At 33.5% G+C, this 17,807-nt stretch overlaps 1 protein-coding gene across 1 annotated transcript in view; it reads right to left on the bottom strand.

The window, feature by feature from the left end:
- LOC132749484 (glutamyl aminopeptidase-like) overlaps window positions 1–17,251 on the bottom strand; it is a 29,594-nt gene extending 12,343 nt beyond the window's left edge. The window contains exons 1-6 of the mRNA XM_060739233.1: window positions 16,410–17,251; window positions 15,429–15,570; window positions 13,372–13,509; window positions 12,906–13,026; window positions 2,830–2,984; window positions 2,086–2,199 (exon numbers count right to left, since the gene is read on the bottom strand). Of these exons, the coding sequence (XP_060595216.1) occupies window positions 2,086–2,199; window positions 2,830–2,984; window positions 12,906–13,026; window positions 13,372–13,509; window positions 15,429–15,570; window positions 16,410–17,035 (1,296 nt within the window). The 5' untranslated portion in view covers window positions 17,036–17,251. The remainder of the gene's footprint in view (window positions 1–2,085; window positions 2,200–2,829; window positions 2,985–12,905; window positions 13,027–13,371; window positions 13,510–15,428; window positions 15,571–16,409) is intronic.
- Between the last annotated feature and the right edge of the window lie 556 nt (window positions 17,252–17,807).

Genomic DNA, 17,807 nt, shown 5'->3' with positions numbered 1-17,807 from the left:
TTCGTGACTAACAAAGCATTACATCAGCTACCATCTGATCTATCTGTTCACGATATGCCTTCGTAATTAACAAAGCATTTTAAGAACTACTATCTGATCCACCTGTTAACGATATGACTTTATGATTAACAAGGCATTACATCAACTACCATCTGATCTACCTGTTACCGATATGACTTCGTGATTAACAAAGCATAACAACTACCATCTGATCCATCTGTTAACGATATAACTTGGTGATTAACAAAGCATTACATCAACTACTGTCTGATCCACCTGTTAACGATATGACTTCGTGATTAACAAAGCATTACAACAACTACTGTCTGATCCACCTGTTAACGATATAACTTGGTGATAAACAAAGCATTACATCAACTACCATCTGATCTATCTGTTAACGATATGATTTCGAAATTAACAAAGCATTACATCAACTACAAGCTGATCCATCTGTTAATGATATGACTTCGTAAGTAACAAAACATTACAACATCTACTATGTGATCTATCTGTTAACGAATTGACTTCGTGATTAAGAAAGCATTACATCAACTACCATCTGATCTACCTTTTACCGATTTGACTTCGTAATTAACAAAGCATTACAACAACTACCATCTGATTCATTGTTAACGATATGCCTTCGTGATTAACAAAGCATTACATCGACTACCGTCTTATCCACCTGTTAACGATATGACTTCGTGATTAACAAAGCATTACATCAACAACCATCTGATATATCTGTTAACGATATGACTTCGTGATTAACAAAGCATTACATCAACAACCATCTGATATATCTGTAAACGATGTGACTTCGTGATTAACAAGGCATTACATCAACTTCCATCTAATCCATTTGTTAACGATATGACTTCGTGATTAACAAAGCCTTACAACAACTACCATTTGATCTATCTGTTACCGATATGACTTCGTGATTAACAAAGCATTTCATCAACTACCATCTGATCCACCTGTTAACGATATGACTTCGTTATTAACAAAGCATTACGTCAACTACCATCTGATCCACCTGTTACCGATATGACTTCGTGATTAACAAAGCATTACATCAACTACCATCTGTTAACGATATGACTTCGTGAGTAACAAAACATTACAACATCTACTATGTGATCTATCTGTTACAAAGCATTACGTCAACTTTCATCTGCTATATCTGTTACCGATATGATTTCGTGATTAACATAGCATTACATCAACTACCATCTGATCCACCTGTAAACGATATGACTTCGTGATTAACAAAGCATTACATCAACTACAATCTGATCTATCTGTTAACGATATGACTTCGTGATTAACAAAGCATTACATCAACTACCATCTGATCTATCTGTTAATGATATGACTTCGTGATTAACAAAGCATTACATCAACTACTATCTGATCCACCTGTTAACGATATGACTTCGTGATTAACAAGGCATTACATCAACTACTATATGATCCACCTGTTAACGATATGACTTCGTGATTAACAAAGCATTACATCAACTACTATCTGATCCACCTGTTAACGATATGACTTTGTGATTAACAAGGCATTACATCAACTACTATATGATCTATCTGTTAACGATATGACTTCGTGATTAACAAAGCATTACATCAACTACCATCTGATCTATATGTTAACGATATGACTGCATGATTGACAAAACATTACAATTACATACATAAAACAGAATTGGGGGTTCACTAAAAAGGGTTCAGAAAGAAATGCTTACATAAGAATCATTTGAAGATTTGAAATAACATGAGTTCAGAAAATATTTCTATAAACTAGTTTGTGGCAAAATAAAACAAACAAAGTTTCATTTAAACAAATATTCATATTTTAAAGTGTAAATAAAAAATATGTTGAACAATTTAAATTTTTTAACCTGCTGGAGCCGAAAGTGAATAGCATGAAATCCGCTGACCAAGCTATTATGTTGGTAGCTCAGAATTTGTGAAATATTTAGATCCCTGATTTTTTAATGTGTTGTTCATTACATAAATGCAGGAGGGTAAGGATTATGAATCAAGCGAATGATTTGAACAATTTATTACCATTTCCCAGTCTGGTTCAGTCTCATCAACACCAATATATTCCACAAAACTTGCAAACCCTTCATTCAGCCATAAATCATCCCACCAATCCATTGTTACTATGTTTCCAAACCACTGATATATAACATATACATTTAAAACTAAGTCTTCTTCTTTATATATAACATATACATTTAAAACAAAATCTACTTCTTTATATATAACATATACATTTAAAACAAAGTCTTCTTCTTTATATATAACATATACATTTAAAACAAAATCTACTTCTTTATATATAACATATACATTTAAAACAAAGTCTTCTTCTTTATATATAACATATACATTTAAAACAAAGCCTACTTCTTTAAAATGTAAACATGACAAGAATTACTTATAAAAGCACAAACCTTCAATTTGTTTAAGAATAATAATAATAAAAAAACAGCAACAGCAAAAAATGTAATTAAATTGTTCTTTATATGCTGGTAGTTTATAAAATAAATGGTATTTTTAGCAAATGTAGTCTTTAATAAAATGTTAAAAGGAAGCTGTAAGCCTTTTAGTTAAGGTGTCTGGCGGTTATGAGTTCGATCTGTACTGCAATCATAAATCATGTTTCCACATAATATTATGAAACTGGTTAATTCAAGAGGCTGGCCACGCGACACAGTGTAAGCATTTATAACAATCCAACTAAAATAAAAATGTTTATAGCTATAAAAATAAATTTAAAGTTTAAGTGTTGCTTAATATACGGACCATGTGAGCAATTTCATGTGCGACTACCACAGCGACACGTTGTTTGTTAGCGGCGGACGCTTGTGTTTCATCATACAGCATGTTTACCTCACGGAACCCAATCAAACCCCAGTGTTCCATAGCACCAGATATAAAGCTTGGTATAGCAATCATGTCTGTAAGAAGTGCAAACCACAAAATCCAATAAACAAAGAAGTTAGATTAAATGTCAAAAACCTAAAACAATTATTTTCCAAATCTTTGAAGCTGGTTCGAAATTTAACGTTTTGTAAGAGTTAAAAAAATAGCTAGTTTTTGTTTGTTTGTTTGTTTCATTTTTACGCCTTTTCCCAACAGTATTTCAGTCATATAGGCGGGTAGTTTCCTAACCATCGTTCCTGGAGAGTTAAACCAGTACTAGACTACCTTCCTCCGCGCTAAACTACCAAAGCATCTCCCGGGGATCGAACCCATGCCAGAGAGGTAACTGGATTAGAAGTCATCGAGCTAGTTGATTGATTTTCGGTTACTTTAGTATGAGACATAATATCATAGATTTCTATTAGAAAATTATTATCAGAAACTTCAATCTAATTAAACATATCACATTTATGATAATTATCATGATATATTTGGTTAACAATAATATTATATTGATTTATTGTAAGTGAACATTGTGTTTCCATAAAAATTATTGAAAATGAACATTGTGATTTTGTGAATGAATATTGTGAATAGATATTGAAAATGAATATTGTAAATGAATATTGTGAGTGAAAGGATATATTGAAAATGAAAAATGTGAATGTATATTGAAAATGAATATTGAAAATAAATTTTGTGAATAAATATTTATTATTTTATATTGTAAATAAAGATTGTCAAAGAAAACTGTGAATAAATAATGTACATGTATAGGGATATTGTGTATGAAATGTGTGTATTAATTTTGTCTATGAATTTTATAGAAGGATATTGTAAACGAATAATTATTACATGCTTTTCGGTGGTTTAAAGAAATATATCAGTAAAATATAAAACTGATATTTCATTGTTTAAAACAGTGAAAATATCAATTTGATTTTTTTTCACTGTTTTAAATTTTAGCCCATTACGTTGTTTCAGTGATATACCAGCGTACCAACTTAAATTAATGAAGTAAATGACGTCACGTTGGCGGCTTTTCGTTTAGTATTGGGTTAAAATGTCTTTTTAAACGTTTCTTTGTATATAAATAAAAGTTGTTTAGTTTAGTGTAAGATCGGAATATATTTCACCGAGTGAGCACCACAAGGTATATTTCACGAGTGGCGCATCTACGAGTAATATATTAACTTTTGGTGTTCACCAGTTCACAAATATGCAAGTGAATAACATATATGAATTTTGTATATAGATATTGAAAATGAATAACCAATATGAATTATTATATATTATTCTAACACTATCGGAGAGTTCTCTTATCACACTGGCGGCTTTCGCAGAAGCGGTGGATCCATCACAGTTGCGGTGGAGTATTCGTCGCAGAAGCGGTGGATAAAATACGGCCGTTTGCTGTTGTCAGTAAGTTATATTTATTCAAGTTTATTTTGTTTTATGTTTTCGTGTTTTACGGGAAACACCTCGTGAGACTGGAGCCCACATATTTACTCTTCCAACTTATTACACGCACACGATGTAATACATTGCCAATTATGCAAACATTTCTGTACAGGTTGACGAGGGGACGCCACTTTTGCCTAATTTTGGTTTAAACACACGCACAAATATGTGCAAAACGACCCTTAAATACACCGCCGTAGCATCGTATGAATAATACTAACACAAAACAAGCATATTTTGGATTTTTTTTGAAATTGTTATTTCTGTTTATAAAATAAATGACAAAAAATGATTTCAACGTCGCTTTTCATTGGATAGTCGTGACGTTTATATTATTAGATATATAGAGGATATTTGTTTGTTTTGCATGTAAGATTGAAATATAATTTCACTGAGTGAACACCAGATGCAATATTTTCACGAGTGGCGTAGCCACGAGTGAAAATATAATAGCTGGTGTTCACGAATGAAATATATTTCAATCTTATATGTAAAACAAATAATTTTTCTTTTTATTCCATGCGTTTTAAGTAATTTAAGTAATTTTTACTGATTTTGCCGCGTAACGTCGCGCATTCTCCTTTGTGACGTCATCACATCATGACGTCACATCAACAAGTTTGAAATATAGTTCTGTTAAATTTCTCTAATTTTGTTACATTTTTTTTACATAATGTCTGGTGACATCGACTTTCTTTTCCGAAAGAAGCAAACTTTACGCATGACGGCATTTATTTTTGCCTGTTATTCCATTCAGTTTTGATTTTCTTTTCATCCGCATTCAGATAAAGTCCGGCTACAGTGAAAATTATATTTTATAAATTTCACTAGTGGTTTATCAGAATATAATCATCTGATATATTACAATAAAACGCTGGAAAGCATGAAATAAAAAGATTTATCACACACCCGTGCCGATTTTGCGACTCCGTAAATATGGTATTGCACGGCCGTGCATATATTTTGACGTGACGTCATTAGCGTTATACAAACATAGTATAAAGACCCGCTAAATGTTAGCGTTATACTACAAGTGCGTCAATGAAAAATGACTCTTATCTCACTTTAAACTGTCTTTATTTTGGGTATGTGATAAATAGAATATTAAATTCGTGTAAGTTCAGTACTGAATTTATTGCACTCGTTGAATAAAATAATATTATGCTCGCCAGAGGCTCGCATAATATAATTTTATTCAACTCGTGCAATAAATTCAGTATGAAACTTACACTCATTCAATATCCTCTATTTATCACACACCCGTGCCGATTTTGCGACTCCGTAAATATGGTATTGCACGGCCGTGCATATATTTTGACGTGACGTCATTAGCGTTATACAAACATAGTGTAAAGACGCATTGCACGGCCGTGCATATATTTTGACGTGACGTCATTAGCGTTATACAAACATAGTGTAAAGACGCGCTAAATGTTAGCGTTATACTATAGACGCGTCAATGAAAAGTGACTCTAATTTCACTTTAAACGGTCTTTATTTTGGGTATGTGATAAATAGAATATTAAATTCGTGTAAGTTCATTACTGAATTTATTGCACTCGTTGAATAAAATAATATTATGCTGCCAGAGGCTCGCATAATATAATTTTATTCAACTCGTGCAATAAATTCAGTATTGAACTTACACTCATTCAATATCCTCTATTTATTTCTTTAATTTGTAACTTTATTTTCTGATTTCAAATACATGTACAAGCATTTTAACAAATTCATATATTTCATTAAAAAGTCTTTTTACAGGTAAATTGACCCTATATAAACGGTTATATTGCAGACAAACGTTAATATACGGCCATATAACCTGCCAGAAATATTCACAACGAATTAATACGTTGTAACACTGTTTACTAAATATATTTATTTTTGTTTTGTTTTGTGATTTACATCCTTATTGATAGGATGGTATCTGCCCTAAGAATATTTGTTTGTTTTATTGGGCTTTACGTTACACCGACACAGTATTATATGGCGACGTTCCAGCTTTACTGGTGGAGGAAGACCTCAGGTGCCATTCCGTGCATTTTTTCAGGCACGAACAGGCACCTGAGTAGAACCACCGCCGTTCCGTAAGCTAGCTCACATGAAAGAATCCAAAGTCGCTGTCGGGATTCGAATCCACAGCGGTTAGGGGCAAGTGGTTTGAAGTCAAGGACCTTAACCACTCGGCCACGGACGCCCCTCTACCCTTGTAATTATTTAGTAAATATAATAGTCATTAGTAATATAATTCGAGACATGTTGATACTTGTGTCACTAAGTGATAGTACATTATATTGTTAGTTATCGTTTACTGATTGCTAAAATTACGGTGTAACGTAATGATATATCTGTTTTATAAAGTATTGGCATTGACCATTTGGTTGTATTATATGCTTATTTGTTTTACGTATACTATGTGTGCATATGCATATTGCCGAATGTATTTTGAAATAAACTCTTGAAACTCTTTATAAAACAGAAATTTATTCGTATATTGACAGCAGTCGTGTATATAAAACGATATTTAAACGTCACGATTATCCAATAAAAAAACGACGTAACAAGCATGCAGTATTATAAACACATAGGTGTTCAATATAAACAAGTTTAACAAGTTTATTTATCTTATCACAGAAGATCATGTGACCCATGTGGTACAATATGCAACATATATAATATGGCAAACGTGCATCAATACTAAGTTGACATGATCTCATACATGCATTACAGTAGCACATTTTACATAGGAAATGAAAACATATATTCACCTATTACATGATGTACATGTTTATAATAATTAACATTTCGTCGTATGTGTCAAAAGTATATATGCAACATAAGATTTAAAAGAATAATTAAGTGTAACAAAAAAAATCCAATTGTACTGACTTTACATATTAGATTAGATCTATTACTAGTGAAGTAGATAATTTGACAGATTAAAATCTTTCTCAATTGAATATTGAATTTAAATCATGTTGATAACGAAAGTGTGAATTTTACATACATTTTTACAGAATGCATACTAGTAATATTTAAAGCATTTATTTAACAAAGATTGTGCACGGGAGATAATTGCTATGGTCTTATCGCTCGACTTGTATATCGAGTTATGTAACATCCGCCGCACTATAGCTTTAACAATATATTGACATGCAATATAATTTCTTAACATAATTAACTGCAGTTATCTAATAAAATGGAACAAATTTGTATATAAATGTGTATTGTCCATAGGAACTCTGGAACAGGACCGCATATTGCGGCGCATAAATCCGAATCCGTAGCGGTTTGTCCGACCTTTGAATATCTTTTCATATTATGTGAGCGGGTGGTCTTTAATTATCTAATCTCAATTTAATATAATCTGCTTATTTAAAAATCAGTCAAATTTACGGTAAATCGAAAAAAGAAAAGGAGTGACATCCGTCATTTACCGCAACGTTCGGCGTAAGTTATCCCCCTTGATATGCTTGATTTTTGTGTACTCTTTATGTCACTCAATACATGGAAAACTTTCACATTTCCTAGTAAAGAATACCAGATGAGTGCCTAACATATTTATCTAAGGATCATGTTTAAATATTCCTTTTTTCAGTTAGGCAAAATCAGTTGGACCATATTACTAAAGTGTCTGTTTTCTCCATGTTAACAAATCAAAACACGAATACGCCCGTTATAATGCCGCCTATACATGTCAACACGTGTAAACAATAAACCTTGAATTGACAAAAAATAACGGGAACAAAATTCTGAAAAAATAGTTATCAATTGTAGCCAAAGGGGGAAAAACTCATGCCGAAAACGTTGCGGCGAATGGCGGATGTCACTACTTGTCTTTTTTAATAATACCGTAAAATTGTATCAGTTTTAAAAGAGACAGATTGGGTTCAATTGATAATATATTTTTGAGGCCATATACTCGGATAATACTTAAAGATATTTAGATGTAGCAGAAACGTTTTTAAAAAACCGTTACACGATCGAAAATATGCGCCGCAATCTGCGGTCCCGTTCTCGAGTTCCTTGATAGCGAACTTTGCATATTGTGCGATTTTTTGGGAGATAATCAATATGGTCATATCGCCTGACCTATATATCGAGTTATGGAACGTATAATGTACAATATAGAAATAGATACCGCTATACCGATATGATGGAATATAATATATTTCTTCACTTGATTAACTGTGATACCCTAATGAAATCGATTAAACTAAGGAAATAGATATCAATTCTGAGTATAATGCACGATTTTAGTTCAAATGCGTAGTAATATAATCACGAAGGCCGATAGTGATTAATTACAAAGCATTTGAACAAAAACGTGCATTATTATACAATAATGCACAAAGAATTAATATCCATTACGAACTATGATACAACATCTAGATATACATATATTTGAACTGTAAAAATTGTATTATATAGGATGTATCACACATTTGTATCATAGTTCGGAGACCTTTCTGTTGAAAATGTGTCAGGGTTAAATCGTATACATATACATGCACAGTGCGTTAACTGGAGTGCGGGTATTAGTTACCCGCACTCCAGAGCATGCCCATTGATTGGCTCATTTTTGCTGGGGTTTACATATTGTGACGGCAGAGAAAGGGAAAGCGACAGAAATGTCATATTTAGATGTTCGTTCATTGGTTCATTTTTGCCGGGGTTTCATTTTGTGACAACAGGGAACGTGCTTATATGTTTGACTATGATACAAAAGAGAAAGAACACCAAAACACTCGGCAATCTGATTTATACTCGGGGGCTACGCCCCTCGTACAAATCAGATAGCCTCGTGTTTCGGTGCTCTTTCTATTACTTACATGACTGACATAGAAGATATATCACATATTCATATGACTAACATATATTGACCAACATGTCAATTGGAACCATGATATAATAAGAGAAAACATCAAAAGTATAGACAGATATAAGCATCAATAACATACTAATCAGCTCCATATAAAATATCTGAGCGCATCACGACTGCTTTTGAAATATATATACTCAGTTTTCTAATTAAGAAATAACATCGGCCTGAGAGGTGTATATCGGCTATTTAACACCGGTTTGGAGTTTTGATGCGCAGGAATTGACTACGAAGGCCGATTGAGCACCAAAAAGTATATTTCACGAGTGGCGCAGCCACGAGTGAAATGTGATCTTTTGGTGTTCACGAGGTGAAATATGTTTCGATCTTACAATAAACTAAACAAATGTTCTTTTTATTATATGCAAACAAATGTTAAAAAGGACATTTTTACCTAATACTAAATGAATAGCGCCCCAAATGATTATACAACGTGACGTCATTTACGACGTCACGTTATTAAGTTGGTTTCCAGTTCTGTGTACGCTGGTATTTCACTGAAACAACGTAAGGGGCTTAAATTCAAAAGTTTTAATTCACTGATATATTTCTATAAACCATCGGAAAGCATGTAATAATAATAATATTATTATTATTATAATTATTATTATAGTGTATCGCTTACATTTAGCGCGACTGTACACTTTGTTTGCATAACGCAAATGACGTCACGTCAAAAGTAATGCACGGGCGTGCAATATCGTTTTTACGGAGTCGCAAAATCGGCACAGGTATGTACGGTGGCACAGAGGTGACATGTGGGTGTCTTTATTTATCTCGTTCCCACGAGATAATAAGTCGTTCCCACGAGATAATATCTCGTTCCCACGAGATAATTATCTCGTTCCCACGAGATAATAAGTCGTTCCCACGACATAATATCTCGTTCCCACGAGATAATTATCTCGTTCCCACGAGATAATAAGTCGTTCCCACGACATAATATCTCGTTCCCACGAGATAATTATCTCGTTCCCACGACATAATATCTCGTTCCCACGAGATAATAAGTCGTTCCCACGACATAATATCTCGTTCCCACGAGATAATATCTCGTTCCCACGAGTTAATTATCTTGTTCCCACGAGATAATATCTCGTTCCCACGAGATAATTTCAGCCAATCAAAACTCAGTATAGTGGAAAAATTAAAAAATGCCTTTTTTTTAACAAATGCTAAAATGGACTTTAACAATCAGGCTAATATTAGAAACCTACGAATGGTAACGAACCATCGTACCATTACGAATCTGATCCACACAGCAAAATGCAATGATTTAAAATTGCCCTAACGGAACTCTGTACTATTCCCACTGAATACCTTATCGCAGACGTCTAATTAACAGTATTTTATTCCTGTATGACTATGTATTCTTAACAATTTCTTCGCAGTTAAAGAATTTCGCTCCTATCTGTATTCTCATGTCTCGTCGCATTTAAAGTTTTTCTCTCCTGTATGTATTCTCCACCTCTAGTCACATTTAAAGTATCTTTCTCCTGTATGTATTCTCATGTCTCGTCTCAGTTAAAGAATTTCTCTTTTGTACGTATTCTCATGTCTCGTCGCAGTTAAAGAATTTCTCTCCTGTATGTATTCTCATGTCTCGTCTCAGTTAAAGAATTTCTCTCCTATATGCATTCTCACGTCTCGCCGCATTTAAAAAAATCACTCCTGTATGTATTCTCATGTCACGTCGCAGTTAAAGAATGTCTGTCCTGTTTATATTCTTATGTTTCGTCGCAGTTAAAGATTTTCTCTCCTGTATGTATTCTCATGTCTCATCGCAGTTAAAGAATTTCTCTCCAGTATGTATTTTTCTCTCCTGTATGTATTCACATGTCTCGTCACAGTTAAAAATTTCTCTCGTGTATGTATTCTCATGTCTCGTCGGAGTTAAATAATTTCTCTCCTGTATGTATTCTCACGTCTCGTCGCATTTAAATTATTTCTCTCCTGTATGTATTCTCATGTCTCTTCGCAGTTATAGTATTTCACTCCTATATGTATTCTCACGTCTCGTCGCAGTTAAAGAATATCTCTCCTGAATGTATTCTCATGTCTCGTCGCAGTTAAAGAAGTTCTCTCCTGTATGTATTCTAATGTCTCGTCGAAGTTAAAGAATTTCTCTCCTGTATGTATTCCCATGTCTCGTTGCAGTTAAAGATTTTCTATCCTGTATGTATTCTCATGTCTTGTCGTATTTCAAGTATTTCTCTCCTGTATGTATTCTCATTTCTCGTCGCAGTTAAAGAATTTCTCTCCTGTATGTAATCTCACGTCTCGTGGCATTTAAAGTATTTCTCTCTTGTTTGTATTCTCACGTCACGTCGCATTTAAAGTATTTCTCTCCTGTATGTATTCTCATGTTTATAGGCCAACATCGTTGCTATTGGGTTTACCCTTTAACAAAGTGAATGTTTGGTCGCATAGGGATCATGTGGCTTTGATACTGCTGGATGCTGTGTGATTTCTCCTTTAATTGGGTAGTGCGTTTATGAAGTTCATACAGAAGAGGCTTTTTGTTCATCAAATAACATAAAGGAATATATGAATAATGGATACAGAAAAGAAAGTCTTATAAATATGACGTTTGTTGTCATGTCTGTGTCTCAAGTTTTTACATGACATTTTGTTATTTGTGGCTATACATTTATAAAGACGGGTGTGCTATTTTCTTACCCTCGGGATCCATTATACGGAGAATGGTTGCTATGTCGCCTGATCGAACATATAAACCATTTGCCAGACATCTTTCACGCATAATCCTGTATCCGTGTTGCTGGCCTGAATGTTGGAGTTCATTCTGGACGAAGTCTATAACTGAAGATGGATCAGAGTACGACCTTCGTTGAAGTCCTTCAGACCTTAAAAGTCTATATAAATGTCTTATTGACAATAATATCCCATGTTGTTCTCGCAACACAGTCACTATTTGCCGGTAATTCAATCTTTCATGAAAGTATCTTGATATAAGGTTTCTAATATTAGCCTGATTGTTAAAGTCCATTTTAGCATTTGTTGAAAAAAGGGAAATAACTTTTAATTTTTTCCACTATACTGAGTTTTGATTGGCTGAAATTATCTCGTGGGAACGAGATATTATCTCGTGGGAACGACTTATTATCTCGTGGGAACGAGATATTATGTCGTGGGAACGAGATAATTATCTCGTGGGAACGAGATATTATGTCGTGGGAACGACTTATTATCTCGTGGGAACGAGATAATTATCTCGTGGGAACGAGATATTATGTCGTGGGAACGACTTATTATCTCGTGGGAACGAGATAATTATCTCGTGGGAACGAGATATTATCTCGTGGGAACGACTTATTATCTCGTGGGAACGAGATAAATAAAGACACCCACATGTCACCTCTGTGCCACCGTAGGTATGTGATAAAAATGAATTTTGTTTTTGCATAACATGTACTTATTTTGTATAGGAATACTTTATATGGACATTTATATCAGAATATTGATATGAGTATACGAATTTTAATTGTGAATAGTGCATGTGGATTTTATTTATGAATATTTAGTATTAAAAATATTTTAAGCATTTCGTAAATGAATAATTAATACAGCGAACAAATGAAAATGAACATTGTACCGTTTTTAGGCAGTGGAAATGGCACCTTGAAAAGATCTTGGAACTTTTCCATGGATACTTTCATTACACGCATGGAGTATCGGGCTTGTTCAATACGGTCTGGTGTTGCAAATACACGAATCTGGTGTGATAAAAATGTTTATATGAAGTTTAACGGAGAAGCAAAATGACATATATTACAGGATAAACATGTTTACATGAAGTTTAACGGAGAAGCAAAATGACATATATTACAGGATAAACATGTTTACATGAAGGTTTCGTAACAAATTATATGAGACAATCGTCATGTTTAAAAGAAGTAGAAAAAAAAGAAGTCGAACATAGTAGATCTAGTTCTACTTTTTCAGTTGATTTACGACCCTTAGACAATAAGTGACAAGATAAGTAGTAAATCATTAACGTAGTTTTTTCCCTACTGAAATGTGTACATGTGTACATGTTATTCACCGAAATCTTTGCATACCTGAGTTCCATGTTTTGTTGTATCTGTGAGATTTTTGAAATCGCAGACGACAAAACACACGAGGTATGTTGACATGGGAACAGAACGCTGAAAATGTGTCGCTTTTAACGTAGGATCGTGTTCCCAGGACTCCGAAATCTGTAAACACAACGTAACGAAAGAATAATGTAAAATGTATAGAAACACTGAAATAACGGAACTTGTCTTAAGCAAAGAAAACAAAAACGAGATAATAGCAGACTCGGTTTGATTGGACAAAAACAGACTCGGTTGACTGACAAATAGAGAATCGGTTTGAATAAAAAGACGAATTCGGTGTGAAAGAAAAAATCCTACTCTATTTGAATGAAAAAGCAAACTTTGTTGACAGACACGGTTTAACTGAAAAATAACAGATCCAAACTTAACTGTACACTTCAGTTTTAGTTTATGCCGACTTGAAATTTATTTGTCCCTAACATCAATAAAGCTCCCACTCCCCCTAAATATATATAGGTAATAAATGACACTTGAATGTTGTATATAGCATTATTTCATATATCATAAATTACTGTTTAAGTAGAGGTTGATTCTTCTACTCAACTATACAGATAATTTACTTGTTTTTTTTCTGAGGATGACTTCGTTTTTGTTGTTTGCGGTTACTTAAAAGTGGTTATCTATACGAGGGTTGTTCGGGAAGTTCTGGGAATTTTGTCATATCTCCTATTTTTTTTTGTTTCTAAGACGTAATATTTTGCACATACTAAGATTAGCATATCACGGAACTATTCCTAAAAATTGAATAGAATCAGACAACAATAGCCGGAAATAGCAGTAACCATAGCAACACTATAACGCCGCACCGTAGCAGTCCGACTCTAAAGAAACACTACACTACACTAATAATATTTCGTAATTTTGATAACGTACAAAATGCGCGAAAACGCTGGTCAGCAGCGGAACGTCAGGACGTCATTTCCTGAAAATATCATAACGTTATTTATCATACACCTGTGCCGATTTTGCGGCCGTGCATATATTTTGACGTGACGTCATTAGCGTTATACAAACATAGTGTAAAGACGCGCTAAATGTTAGCGTTATCTATAGGCGCGTCAATGAAAAATGACTCTTATTTCACTTTAAACGGTCTTTATTTTGGGTATGTGATAAATAGAATATTAAATTCGTGTAAGTTCATTACTGAATTTATTGCACTCGTTGAATAAAATAATATTATGCTCGCCAGAGGCTCGCATAATATAATTTTATTCAACTCGTGCAATAAATTCAGTATTGAACTTACACTCATTCAATATCCTCTATTTAAATTCTCAACGGATCAACATTGTTTTAAAGTTGTTGCCCAGAGCCACTGAGTAAACAAAATGACGTCGATAGGTGACGTTGAGTTGCGAAGCATCGTGAAATTTTGTGTTGCGCTGGAAAAGTCTTCCACGGAAACAATGAAAATGATCAATTCTACAGGAAAATACAAGAAATGCAGTCCGGCTACAGTGTATAGATGGCATGCTCGTTTTAAAGAAGGAAGAAACCCTCTATACAGCCCGGACCTCGCTCCGGTGGACTTCCGTGTGTTTCCGGAGCTCAAATCACAGCTGCGTGGAAAACGCCTTGACTCAGCTGACGATCTTGTTAAGCATACGCAAGCTTTAGTCTCGTCCTTTACCGATAGCTGGTACGTGGATCAGCCGACACAGGAAATGCATCGAAATTGCAGGTGACTACGTTGAAAAGGTGCGACGATCGATGGATTTTAACGTCGCAAAACGTTGCAAATGACGTCGGCGTGCTCCGGGTGTTTGTTATATGGTTATTTACTATTTTTATTATGTTTTAGTTTATGTGTGTATGATGATGATATTTTCAGATACTGTACAGTATATATTGAAATAAATGCGTATATATTTATATTAACACTAACCCGACTACAACGTGTGCTATAAAACAATTCTCAGAACTTCCCGAACAATCCTCGTATATTCGCCTTTAGTTTTAAGATTCAAGACAGTACTAACGATGTTGTATAATATGACTATACATGAGATACATACCGTTTCAGGCATATTTGATAGAGCTATATAACTATCTCTGTGTACAAGGGTTACGGTGTACTCGGCTTTGATGTTAGGCTCGTCAAAACAAGGGAATGCTCGTCGTGCATCTACTGGCTGGAACTTGGATGATGCCAAATGTCTGAATTTTTAATGTAAATATTGTTGAAAACGTGACAAAATCAAAATCAAAAGCCTTTGTACTAATGATAAATAATTAATGTGTATGTAAATTATATATGTAAATGTAAATTATGTCTTTGACTGTAAATAATGCAAATAAAATATATATATAATGTTTATGTAATTTGTGTATGTATAAGTGTAGCACATATGTCTAATTGTGTACATTATTCATGTATTTCTATAAATATGTAAATTAAATAACTTTTGGTAAATAACATATCTATATTTGAATAATATACATGTATGTATTTGTAAATAACATATATATGTGAATTTTATATGTTTTTGTAAATTATATATGTATATGTAAATTACTAAAATTATCTATAGTAGATATGTATATGCAAATTATATATGTATCTTTTAATTATACATGATTGTGTAAATTATACATAATTATATTTATCTCAATAATATTTGTATATGTAATTGATATATCATGATTATTTAAAGTAAATAAGTATATGTAAATTACAGTCAAATGCGCGGCAAGATGATAAACCTTACATTATGATCTATACCACGATTTTTGGACAAATGAAGGTGAATGACATGCCACTTAACTTAAAAATATATTTGCATAGTTTACTTTATATTAAAGTTAAATGAAATCTGAACTTGCGAAGCGTAACATTATCGTTTGTATTCGCATTATGGTAGACGGTACAAAAAACATCATTACATTGTTTGTTTGTTTTTAGTTTCAAAAGATCTCGCAATGAGCGTTTAATTTTTTATCAAAATTGTTAAACCTAGATCGCCAAATTAAAGCTAACATAGCTTTATTCAAATTACCTTTCTTGTTTAGTCTCAGAATTGATATATGTACTTTTATAGAATCCAAATATTTCTCTGGTCAATGATCCGTCAAACTGCAGTTTTAGCAATGCACGGGAAATCTGCACTGATGTCACGGTCTCCACCACCCAGAACTGATTTTCTGCGTACCAGAATGTTTGTTTGATAGGAATACCTTGTCCATTCAAGTAACTAAGCTTTGTTCTTGTTATGTTCAGAAAGTTAGCATGTATAAGAATATGTGTTGTAGACTCCGTGATGTTTAGTTCAACTGTCTCATTACCATAGAACCATCCGTTATCTCCATAGAAATTTGGATACAGGGTAATGTCATAGTGTACTGGAACTACAGTAGCTGGTAGACGAAGATTCTTCCATGGTTCTGACTCACTGATGCTTGTTGGTGATTTTGTTGTTGTTGGAACAGATTCCGTAGATTTTGTACCACTCACAGGTTGATTGTCACCATCCGAAGACGGGTCACACGCCGAGTCAGTTAGGTACCAGACCACGACACCGGTTACAATAGGTAACACAATAACACAAAACACCAGAAAATAGCAGCATCTCTTATTTAACGAAACTTTACTCTTGTCATTATTTCTGCCAAATGGCTCTTCCATATTTATATTTCTCTCTCTTGGCACGGTAAAATAAACCACTTTCACTTGAAGGTTAAATTCAGAATATAATTTTATTTACAAATGTTAACATCGCTTTAACGCAGGTAGTGCAGAACGCTACTGTCTGTTTACAACTACTCTTATATCTACACTGTTGATCAGGCCAAACGTATTATGTTCTTTTTGGAGTACTGACATTATAAATCATTTATCATACTGCTGTTTACAAATAATCCCGGGCATGTTCGCACTCGGTATATCCAAGAGGCATGAAACGAGCTTAACCTATGTATTTACTTAGCTTTCATTTTAGAAAAGTCCATTCAAAGTTTAAGGGATTTCAATCCATCGACCTACTACCTGTAGACAGCCTCGTGCATGAATGTAACAAAGGCTTATCGGTTGAGCAGATTATGAAATAAAAAATGTCCTTTCATCTGCAGTAACTTATTGACAATGTATGACAATTCAAAATTTATTAATTAAATAATTTGTATTGCTTAAGTCATTATAAAATTATGACTATATATTATAAAATTATGACTTTATATCAATCTGTGTAACTTTCAATTGAAAATTAATGCATACGACTGCTCCAGATTTATGGAGGTATATTCATGTATAAGAAAACTATACACATGAGTGTATTTGATAATTGCGAGCTCGTCAGAATGTTACCCATGCAATAGTAAACTCATTCAGTTTTGTTGTTGTTGTTGTTATTGTTGCTGCTGCTGTTGTTGTTGATGTGTTGTCTTCTATACTCTCTATT

This window comes from Ruditapes philippinarum, unplaced genomic scaffold (assembly GCF_026571515.1).
Source record: "Ruditapes philippinarum isolate M1 unplaced genomic scaffold, ASM2657151v2 ctg575_1_1_1_1, whole genome shotgun sequence".
NCBI classification, from domain to species: Eukaryota; Metazoa; Mollusca; class Bivalvia; order Venerida; family Veneridae; genus Ruditapes; species Ruditapes philippinarum.
Note: the sequence above shows the minus strand (reverse complement) of the source record. Positions and strands in the feature narration are given on the sequence as shown.